This window comes from Galeopterus variegatus, unplaced genomic scaffold (genome assembly GCF_000696425.1).
Source record: "Galeopterus variegatus unplaced genomic scaffold, G_variegatus-3.0.2 Scaffold1540, whole genome shotgun sequence".
Lineage (NCBI taxonomy): Eukaryota > Metazoa > Chordata > Mammalia > Dermoptera > Cynocephalidae > Galeopterus > Galeopterus variegatus.
In genome coordinates this window covers 252321-264471 of record NW_007727651.1, presented here as the reverse complement: position 1 = coordinate 264471, position 12151 = coordinate 252321, and the positions used below count along the sequence as shown (strand labels likewise).

At 36.5% G+C, this 12151-nt stretch overlaps 1 protein-coding gene across 1 annotated transcript in view; it reads right to left on the bottom strand.

The window, feature by feature from the left end:
- Positions 1 to 5005: 5005 nt before the first annotated feature.
- NPM1 (nucleophosmin (nucleolar phosphoprotein B23, numatrin)) overlaps positions 5006 to 12151 on the bottom strand; it is a 22553-nt gene continuing 15407 nt past the window's right edge. Inside the window, 2 exon segments of the mRNA XM_008577564.1 lie at positions 5006 to 5386; positions 10077 to 10151. Of these exon segments, the coding sequence (XP_008575786.1) occupies positions 5288 to 5386; positions 10077 to 10151 (174 nt within the window). The 3' untranslated portion in view covers positions 5006 to 5287.

Genomic DNA, 12151 nt, shown 5'->3' with positions numbered 1-12151 from the left:
AACGGGATCGCAACCCTCGGTGTTGCCCCCGCACCTCGCTCAGCCAGTGAGCAGCCGGTCTCAACAGCTTTTTTTAAGGGAGAATTTATATACAATTTTAAAATACATCTGTGTGTGCAGTTCAGAGTTTTGACAAATGTGTCTATATAAACACTTCTCAGGTAACCTGCCCATCCCCAATCGCTGGTCCCAAACAAACACTGATCTGCTGGCACTAATTCTTTTCCTATTTCACATAAATGAAATCATATAGTGTGTGCTCCTTTGTGTCTGGCTCAGCATGTTTTTGAGAATCATCTACTACTGTTGCACTTATAACTAATCCTTTTTATTGCTAAATAGTTATTTAGTAGTATGGATATACCACAATTTTGGCAACTTACTCATCAAGGGCTTTGAAACTAAGGGTCAAATCCAATTTGTTTCTAAGCTTATTCCAGCTGCCAAGTGAAGAATGAAGTGGAATGGTGCAATGGTGGCAGTAAGGAGGCCACCGAGAAGGCTGTTACCAGTCCAGGTTAAGAGTATGGTAGCTTGGGCAAGGTGGCCATGTGTTGTTTTGGTGTTGGAGGCAGACGCACCTGCATTCAATTCCCAGCTCTAGGGGAAGTGAGAATGTGTTAACTAATCCAATGGAATATAAGCCCTGCAGAGCATTTAACTGCTTTGCTTATTGATTAAGCACCTAGAACTATGGGACACAGTATGTATTCAAACGTTTAGGTTTTTCCTATTCCTTTTTCAAATGTGAGAGTAAATTAAGACATTACAATCTGACACATCTTTCTGTTTCTCCCCAATCTTTTTTTTTTTTTTGGCCAGCTGGCCACTAAGGGGATCCGAACCTTTGACCTTGGTGTTATCAGCACCATGCTCCCCAGCCTTGACTGAGAAGACTCCTGGAGTCTGTGGGATGCAAATATTGTGGACAAGAATGGAGAACATCCATCCAGCCTAAGAGCATACGACAAATGCAACCTGTCTTTAATAGGGTCAGGTAGTGCAGTAAATGGACCCTTAGCACAGATAAGGATCTAAAAGCCTTCTCAAAACCAGCTCATGGAACTTTCACAGCATTAAAACTTGGGACCTCTACTGCCAAGTCCAGAGTCAGGAAGCAAATGGGTCTTTGGTAAAGAACTGGATGCAAGACAGGAATGCTATAGCCTTAGACTTTCTAAAGCAGGTTTAACCCTTTATTTCCAGAGTCCAGACAAATATCTTTAATAGGCTCAGTATATATTTGTGACCCTAAATTTCTTTTTTCTTAAGACAATTTCAAACAAAAGACCCCACAGCATAGACAATGCTTATTATCTCTTTGCTCATTAAACTAGTATTAAGTCAAAACCATGTAGTGGCTTCTGCAAGTGTTGTGATACACCACTATAAACTTCATGCTATTTAGTATCCATCATTTGCACGATCTGTTTAAGATAGCCAACCAACTCTCCCTAAATGGACTTCATTTACTTTAGCCTGTACTTTAACCTATTCTCTGCTTGAGGCTGAAAGTAACAGCTCTGTAATTTTCCTAACCCACGATTTACCCTTACATAATTTCATTACTATAATTATATAATTTTCATTACTTATCAAAAGCTTCCCAAGCCAGCCAAGCTGTGCATCAATGCTCTCCTTCAGTGTTCTTATTCTTCCCCTTGCTTTTCCAATGATCTGATCTAATCAGTCTGCTAACCCAGAACCCAGTATTAACAAGCAATGCTCACACCCAGACAGCGGTCTATAAATCCCATTGTTAAAAAGGAGCCAGAGCTTCTTGGAGAAATGGCTCATTCCAGGTCTGAGAAAGAAAATGAACAAGATGAACTGGGAACATCTCATCAGTCGAAAACAAGAAGCTATCAGACTTCAGAGTTCTTCAGTGATGCTAGGACATTGCTGCTAGAACATCAACCCATCATTCTGAAAACTGAAGTGAAAAAGAATCAGACATTAAAAATATATTTTTTTCTTTCAAAGTTAAGTAGAGGGCCGGCCCGTGGCTCACTCGGGAGAGTGCGGTGCTGATAACACCAAGGCCCCGGGTTCGGATCCCACATAGGGATGGCCGGTTCGCTCACTGGGTGAGCGTGGTGCTGACAACACCAAGTCAAGGGTTAAGATCCCCTTACCGGTCATCTTTTTTAAAAAAAAAAAAAAAAAAAAAACAAAGTTAAGTAGAAATGGAGGTAATAAAAGTGGGGATTTTGGTTTAATGACAAAGCCAAAAAGAATGCCTGCAGAATAATGTACAGTATTGCCAAGGACTAAGCCACTAAGCATTCATATTCAGCAGACTGGTTTAAGGGAAATATAGTTGTTCCATCACAAAATACTTAAAAAGGTAAATTAGGGGGTGCTCACTGGTTAGCTCAGTTGGTTACAGCAGTGTAATTAACACCACAGTCAAGGGCTTGGATCCCCATACAGGCCGGCCGCCAAAGAAAAAAAACTCCTATAAATTCCCAATATTAAGCAGAATCAACCAGCTTATTTTACAGCTTCCTGTAGTATAAATCAAGATTAGTACCAAGAACAAAGGAAAAGTAGTATTTTTTAATGGTCTTAGAAAACTTCAAAAATGCTTTGATTGAAGATGTAATTTTATTTAATGTTTTTCCCCATAACAGTACATTATATTTACTTTCAAGCAATTAAACAAATATTGATCTAAGTATGGCCACTCTCACTTAACAGTTTGCACTGTACAAAGGTGAATTAGTGTTTTCAAAGGAGGAATTTCCTAAGTCACAAGCCTAGGAGAAGGGAGGTCAATTTTCAGATTACCATCATACTTAGTTGGCTGGTTAACTAATAACTTGTACTACTAGTCTTTTAAAGCACAGAAAACTCTTCGATCTCTCCCCTTCACAAGCAAGCCCTGTCTGCTACTTTTTTTCAAGGACAAATGGGATTAGCTCTATTTAATGATGAGCAACAGGACAACCAGTAAGGCCAATTACTTCCCTTACAATGGTGGGAAGTCCTTCTGGGTTTCCTGCCACATAAAAGTGAGTGTTACATCAAACAAAACAAAGTTTAACACAAAGGAACTCAAATACTAAACATTTCAGACCTATATTTCCCTTAAGACATTAAAATGCAGGTATAATTCCACTTCTGAAAACGTTAAGTAAACTATACTAATTACGTACCATAATCTTGTAATATTATTACCTACCATAATACTGTAAAGTGCTAATACTAGGGAAGGAACAATTCCAACTTTAATGTAGCTCTTGGTAGTGTCTCTATCTGGGGCACTATTTGAACACAAGTAACTTTTTTAATTGAATGGGTAAATAGGCTAAGTATTTTACTTGGGATTGCCCTATCAATTTAAAGTACGTGATCTCTGAACCTAAAGCATATGAACATTCTTTAAAATGGAGGTACCTCCAGTAAAGCAAAGAGCACTGCACATTCGTACCTTCTCCTCCTACTGAGCCTCAACTAAAATAGTGGAGGGGCAACAAGGACAGATGTACTGGACAGTGGAAAGTGAATCAATGAAGGAAACCACAACCTCAAATAAAGGACTGTAAAGAGCACTGCACATTCGTACCTTCTCCTCCTACTGAGCCTCAACTAAAATAGTGGAGGGGTAACAAGGACAGATGTACTGGACAGTGGAAAGTGAATCAATGAAGGAAACCACAACCTCAAATAAAGGACTGTAAGTCACCTGACAACTGATATTAGACAAAACACTCAGTACTGTACCCAACCTTTTCCCACCCTCAAAGGTAAGGTAGCTCCTCTGGAGAACTACCCCCAAGAAAAGGGTAACATCTGCAGACGCCCAAAATACCTGCAATTATAAGCCCATTCAACAACTGCCCCCTACTAAATCAATGTAATATAAAATGAACAGGATAAAAGAGGAAGAAAAAAAGTAAACAAGACAAGACATGGCATGAGAAAGGTTATACCACTTTAAGACCACAAAAATTTTCAGATTTTAGATGCATCCCCAAAGAGCCAGCACTTGGGAAATTAAAAACCAACACAAAACTTTGAAAAGACAAATAGTCTGTTTCCTAAATTTTAAACAAAAACGAATGAGGAAAAACATCCTAGAGAATCAAACAAAGCTTAAGAAAGGATGAGTGGGAGACAAATCTCCCAAAAAAATGGCCCAGAACTGGGGACCCAGGGCCCAGAACAAGACTACAACCAAAGCACATTATAAAATTCCAGAAAAGCAGGTCATATACAAAAGAATACATGAAAATGGCAATGGACTAGGCAGAAAAAGGTATACGCCTAAAATTCTGGGAAAAAGATTATGCCTAGAAGGTAACATTGAGTTTTATGTCAAAAAACCAAGCATTTTCAAATACATAATGACTGAGAAAATATTTCACCCACATACTCGTAAACTACAGGGAAATATACCACAGCAAAACATGAGGAAAACAGGAATCTAACTCAGGTCATGCAGCTTAAGGTGGAACAGATAAACCTATTTTAAGAATTAGCCCCTGGGGCTGGCTGGTTACCTCAGTTGGTTAGAGCACAGCCTTATAACTCTAAAGGTCACTGGTTAGGATCCCCATGCCACCCAGCCACCAAAAATAAATAATTAGCCCCTGAATATCCTTAGGTAATCACTACATGCAGTAAATTAACCTTTCTCACATAAGTCTAAGATACTATTATTGAATAAATTGAGAAGTCACTGAAATCATTTTCTGATTCAGATGAACACAAGTTGAGAAAGGCTGCTGTAGCCTGACTTAAAATGCCAGATTTTCCGTGGGAGTGAGGCTAGGACAGGTGGATAGGAAGCCTGATGGAACATTTGGAAACATGTTTGCATAGTTATAATTAACTATTATGAGGTAGGAATGTATGAACACTAAATCCTAATAAAAAACTGGTTTAATTCTGGGGAGAACTATTTGAAGAAATAGGGCAGAAACATTCTCATGTGATTTTAGGATACAAGTTAACATTTTAAACTATATACATTTCTTTGACAAAGTATAAAGAGATTAAATAATTGAACAGAAAAAGAAACAGTGTTACTTTATTAAAATACTGAGTTTATTTCACATGTATATTTTTGTCTCCCCACCATCTCCATGTCTGACCACCACTACTACTATGTCCTATCATAACATTCCATACATACTTAAAACCAAGCAAAGGGTGGAGTTCCATCTTAAAAACTAAACAGGCATTTTCGGACAACACATTCTTGGCAATGGAACCTGGACAACATTTATCAAACACGGTAGGGAAAGTTCTCACTCTGCATTATAAAAAGGACAGCCAAATATCAACTGTTATGGAAATGAAATAAGACGGAAAATTTTAACAAACTGTTTAAACTATTTTCTTAAAGAGACTTCCTCCACTGCCAGAGATCCTGAATAGCCTGGGGGGAGAAAAAAAAGAAATGTGGTTAAAAACCCACCGTACTTTACAGACATCAATAAATAAAACCACATCTCTTTGCATAGTTCAACATCTATTTTTCATTTTACCACCAAAAAGGTTCACACTCTAGATAATTAGAACTGATTCCAAGGGAATTTACACTCAAACATAATTTAATTTCAAATACTCCAATTCAGACATAAAATCATGAGATTCTTTAATTATCCCTACACACATTTAACAGCTTAGAGAGACCATTAGTTAAGGAAATCAAGAAGAAAAACAGTTTGACCAATGTTGCTTCAACATCTACTGTGAATCAGGTTTAGGATTGCCAGACTTAGCAAATAAAAATATAGAACACGAAATTAAACTTATGTATCTCTAATTGCATATGCATCTGTACGTGGGACATTTACTAAAAAACTAGTTGCTATTTATCTGAAAAAAACAAGATGTATCTAAGTTACATGTTAAATTTGCTGGTGATCTATATTTCCTTAACACCTTGTTTTGCAGAATTTGCTTATAAAATTCCTTAGTCTATGTTAGTTACATTGTAACATAGCTTCTACAGTAGTCACATTCCAATTATCTCATTCTTTTGACTGCTTAAGTCATTAATGAGAACATGCTCAACATTAGCATTGAAACATTATACTAACATGTTCTAACATAAAGTTAGCTACTCAGACTTGCTCTTCATATCTGATTTGTTAAAGCACCTAACACCATCTTCTATGGCATAGTACTTTTCCATTCTCAAGTACATTTCATCTGAATGACTTTTTTAAATATCTACTGACATCTATTGACCACCGACAATTTTTATTTCAACAAAACACACAATTCTTGGAAATCAACAAGTCAAAGGGACACCTGCACTCCCATATTTATCGCAGCTCTAGTCACAATAGTCCGGAGTTAGAATCAACCTAAATATCCTTCCACGGATGACTGGATAAAGAAAATGTGGTGTGTATATACACAATGGAATACTACCCAGCCATTAAAAAGAATGAAATTCTGCCATTTACAGCAACATGGATGAGCTTAGAGAAAATTATTGTATCCTTCCACGGATGACTGGATAAAGAAAATGTGGTGTGTATATACACAATGGAATACTACTCAGCCATTAAAAAGAATGAAATTCTGCCATTTACAGCAACATGGATGAGCTTAGAGAAAATTATTGTAACTGAAATAAGACAGGCACAGAGAAATACCACATGTTCTCAATTGTGGAAGCTAAAATGTGGAGTAGACTAGTGGTTACTATAGACTGTTAGGGAGAAGGGGGCTGGGGAGAGGGTGGTCAGTGGATACAAAATATGAGAAGTAGAAGAATGAGATCTAGTGTTCTATAGTAATATAGAGAGACTGCAATTAACAAAAAGGACTGTGTATCTTTGAATAGACAGTCAAGACAATGTTGAATGTTCCTAACAAAAAAAGTCACAAATGTATACACTAAGCACCCTATGACCAACTGCACAGTACGAATGCATCCAAATATCATATTGTACACCATAAATACATAAAATTATATGGGTCAATTAAGAAGAATAAAGAGAGAAATAAAAAAATTAAAAGAGTAGAATAGTGGTTACCAGAGGCAGGGTAAGGTTGATAGACCAGTACAAAATTAGTTAGATAGGAAGAATAAATTCTGTTCCTCTAGAATGACACTAGCTAATAATGCTTTATTGTGTATTTCAAGATAGCCAGAAAAGAATATCTTGAATGTTATAACCACACAAAGAAATGATAAATGCTTAGGTGAAAGATATGCTAACTATTCTGATCAGATCATTATACAATACATGCATGTATTAAAACTGTACCTCATAAACCTGTACAATGAAAAAAAACATTAAAAAAAGAAAATTCATTATTTCAACAATAAAAAACACATGATGCTACTTGTGGAGTATTTAACTTAAATTCTCGAAAAGATGAAATCCATTCTACTTTAAATGATATCATGGTAAGTTCGGTATTAATTATCCATAGTTGTCCACTTTTAGTCAGGAGTTTCCTTTCCTGTTCATAAATGTTGTCCCTTTTAAGAAAGCCTTGATGCTTCTGTCAGCTCTTTAAAGGACTCAACAAGTTCCTTCATTGGGGGAATTCAAACCCTTGACCTTGGTGTTACAGATGATCCTCTAACCAACTGAGCTAACTGGCCAGCCCTCAACAAGTTCCTTTAAAGAGGCAAACTTCAATGACAGTGCTTGCTCTTTTCTAAAATGTACATAATCCTACTGCTAGAGATATTTAATACTGTTGTTAAACACAGCCAATAGGTCTCAGATGCAAAAAACCAAGAATCCTGAATGCCAATAAATACAAAAAGTATTCTAATCATTAAATTCAAACAATATAAATGCTGGAGAACAATTTCATGACATTTACTCCAACAAAAAAATAGACGCCGCTTAACCACCATTTTGTAAAATACGGGTAAGACAACTCAACACTTTCCATAGAATCATGCTTTGCTTCATTCAACTTTGAATAAACATTGTTCACACCTATACAAAAACATCCACCAAAACTTGTATTTGTAAGCTTTCCACAAAAGCAGTACAATTTTTCATTAACTGATAATTCAAGTTTCTCCAAAAATTTGCTGTTGTTTCTCAAGTCCCATCTGGAAGAAATTTTTCTCAAAGCCTCATAAGCAAGTCTTTTTCATGAGAAAACTACTGCACAAGCAAAGGGTAGTTCCTTTTTGTTTTGTTTTTTTGCAGCTGGCCTGTAGGAGGATCTGAACCCTTGACCTTGGTGTTATCAGGCTAGCACTCTACCAACTGAGCTAACCAGCCAACTCTGGGAAAGCTTTATACATTATTACTTACATCTCTGCTATAAATACATGAGGCACTTAGAGTTTTGATAACAGTAAATCAAGTTAACATTGACTACTCCAGAAATTTCATCCTGGCACTTGAAAATACTTTCAGTTTTAAAGTCAGAAAATACTTCTGGTAGCAGTGTTCAATCATGTGAGCTGCAAGACTGCTTTTTATACAGAATGGAAGGCCAGTGCAACTTTGGTTGTAATTATCTTCACCTGGATGTTTCCTAAACAAAATGTTTATCCAATTACCTTCTTTGGCAGTAATTGAAGAAATATCATATGCTTATCTGTTAAAGTAATTGCAAGCTGTCTGATTTGCTATATTCAATACTGAATGAACAAACTAACAAGAGTTGGGATGTGTTGTCCCCACCCCCCAAAATGCATGTGGAAATCTGATCCACCATGTGGCAGAGTTGGGAGCTGTTTGAGTCATACAGGAAGATCCCTTTTGAATGGATTAATGCTCTCCCTGGTTGCGGGGAGTAGTGCGAGTTCTGCTCTATTAGTTCACGTGAGAGCTGGTTGTTTAAAAGACCCTGGCATCTCCCTCTCTCTCTTGCCATGTGATCTGCTTGTACCAGCTTGCTGCCCTCCACTTTCTACCATGAGTAGAAGCAGTCTGAGGCCCACAGCAGATGCAGTTGTCCCAGAATCATAAGCCAAGTAAACCTCTGTTCTTTATAAATTAGCCAGTTGCAGGTATTCTGTTAAAGCAACACAAAATGGACTAATACACAAATGCATAATGCAGTTTCAAAAAAACTTTTTTGTTCAGTACATGTCTACTATTCAGAAAACTCACAAAATCTGCATTTACATTTTGGAGTTCAAATATATGCAAAATAGAAAAACAACCAAAAGAATCAAAAAGACTGAATTTGATAATCTGAAAGCCACATCCATTACACCTCTCACTCAAGGCTGAACTCACAATTAACCTTAATAGAACTGAACCACTGGAAAGACTTCAAACCTAGAAACTAAAAATAAATTCAGTGTTGCTATTTGAGTGATTTAAGTGCTAAACACTGTGGCAGAAAAGCAGCTAATTGCCAAATTTTTCTAATTCATTGAAAAAAGTTGAATAAAGGAGACTTAGGGAGTTCTGGAAAAAAAAAAATTAAACACAGGATCTGTCCTGTATATATACAACACCTAGCAGCCCTATTTAACTGCTTTTACATTTTCCTTTACAACTTGAGTCAACAACTGTACATAAGAGTAAAAATAAATGTATGAATTTTCTTCTACTGACAAAATACCTTCTTATAGATAGAGTGACAACCACAATTTGGCTTCTTGCTTCCAGATTTTACCCTTTAGGTTAATTTTTCACAAAATATGCTTCCCATAAGATCTATGGAAAAGATTGTCTTCTGTATCAACTCCCAAGAAAGCAAAGACCAAACTGCCTCAAGCAGCCAAATACAGCAGCAAGGAAAACCTCAGCTTATTTCCATAGCCAACATAGTACCAAAAGCTAAGTTCAGTAACCAAGAGATAATTTACCTACTATAAACACCAAGGTCCAGGGCTCCATCCTGTACCAGCCAGCTGCCAATTAAAAAAACCAAAAAAAAAAAAAAAAAGACTCATCTCTATAAAAGCTGGGGGGAAAAGTACTAAAAATGTTCTTCTCAGTATCTGCCAACTAAATTCCTAAGCGTTCCCATGTATTTAATCTGAAGTATTGTCTGTGGTTAGGAATCTTTTAAAAGAAGCCAACACTTTAAGAGAATAAAAGAATAAAAAGAGAATCATAATAATAAATCACAATAAAAAACATGGATTTGGTCATGTCCCCAGAAAATTCATTTACCTCCTGGTCAGTCATCCGGAAGCAATTCTTCACATAATTGATGAACTTGGCTTCCACTTTGGGAAGAGAACCACCCTATTGAGACAAAAGCATTAAGGATAAGTATAAAAATACATTGTTTTTGAGAATATCATAAAGAAATTCCTCAAAGATTTACATGTTGTTACATAAATCAATTCATTCCTTGCCCCTTCAACTTTTTCATTTGAGGAATACTGACATATCTTTTTTAAGCCTAGAAAGACCTAGTGGGCAGCATATTAGGACCAATGTCTTTCAAAGTAGTACTCCTATACTAAGAGGTTTGTCAGTGGTTCACATCTTCCCAGACACTCTAGGAAAATAAAATACAACCTACACTTGGGTTTCTACAGGCACACAAATACAGCAATTTTGGCTGCTTACCTAACACAAGTCAGTTTTATCACACTTTACTACCCAGACCAAATACAAAACAAACACACGCCCTTTCTGAGAACTATGTCATGAGTGACCAAAACTGCTGAAACACTGAATATTTTCCAAGAACCTAGGTCCAGCACAACACTAACCTGGGAATCATTAGTTCAAGGGGGTATGTAAAGTTGAATGGGAGAAAATTTTGCAATAATTACACTTCACTAACCTTTAAATAAAGTTTGGCATTTCCATAAAGTTATAGATATAGGCTAGAAACCTTGATAGTATTAGCAGTACCTGTAACTTGGTCAAAATTTTCAAAACATTACTATTGCAAATACCTTAAAACATTTGTATTTATCACAACTTTGGGATTATCTTATTTAATGTACTAAATATCACTTTGTTTCCTATTTTGATTAGCTAAATTTTAATTAGCTTGCCTTGTTAACCTGAATACTACCTTTTATAAATTTTGTAAAACGTAACAAGATTTCTGAATGCCAAAGGGACCATGGCAGAATCTGATATAGGATAATTAACTGCCTTTCATCACCTAGAATATAATAATTACATTCACTATATAATAATTCACTACAATAATCCCCATTTTAAAATTATTATCACATACATTCTTATTTGAGTCATTAAAATATTTATTAAGCAACTAATGAGATACAAAGGTGATTAGAACATGGTCAAAGAGGCAAATGCACAAGTAATAGAAAGCAAAGGGTAAGGTCCACTGAAGCCAAAAGAAAGTGCTTTAGTATCAAAGAGATTGTTTCCAGCCTGGGAGGGCACATAGGTGGCAAATCAGGAAAAGGGACTGAGGTTAAAATAGAAGACTTCAGTCTGGATTGTTGATGATAGTCAGTATGGACTATATTTGTCTCTCCTTTTCCTCTCTCCCCATCTTTGGGCTTAATTTACCAGTAGTGCCCAGGACTGTTCAATGCGCCTGCAATTAAACCAAGGAGATAGGACCATATTAAAATGGGGGGGAGGGGCATCTAAAAGATGTCATTTTAGCAGTGTATGCAAGGGATAAAAATAAGTGATACCAGGAAAGTTAAAAGATTATGTGACTAAAGCAAAACAAGAAATACATTCTGGTTTTAAAGTGTTATTTTTCCAATGGACTTATCACTGCACAGGAAAGGAAATCTACTGAAGCCATGTAGAGCCTAGAGAGCACAGGAAAAACATGGGGTAAATGATTTGGCAATGTTTCCTCACCACCCCGCATTTATTCTCAGTGATGGAGTCTGAAAGTATTATTCACAGAATTAAAGCTTCTCTCAAATGTCTAAGACATTTAAGCCAATTATTCTGTACAGAAGTCCAGAGTTCACTAAAGGTTACTAAGTAAGTTTTAGTCACCCAGTTAACTAGCAAGAAAGAAGAGTTAATCTTCTCATGTTTCCATTAAGACAAAAGGAGACTGTATGTAAGCATATTAGCCACTCAAATTCAAGATATTATCACATATATTGACTGGTGACACCTTGGTGTGAAGGGCAAATAGAAACGACTCAATTCCTGAAAGATGTTTCTGACTAATCAGTCATGAGTAATTATTTTTTAAATATACTGCCAAGCAAGGGAGACCAAGGCTCTACTTTCCCAGCTGTTTCCAATTTTATTGAAGCCTCATACGCCCTCTGCTGGTTCTG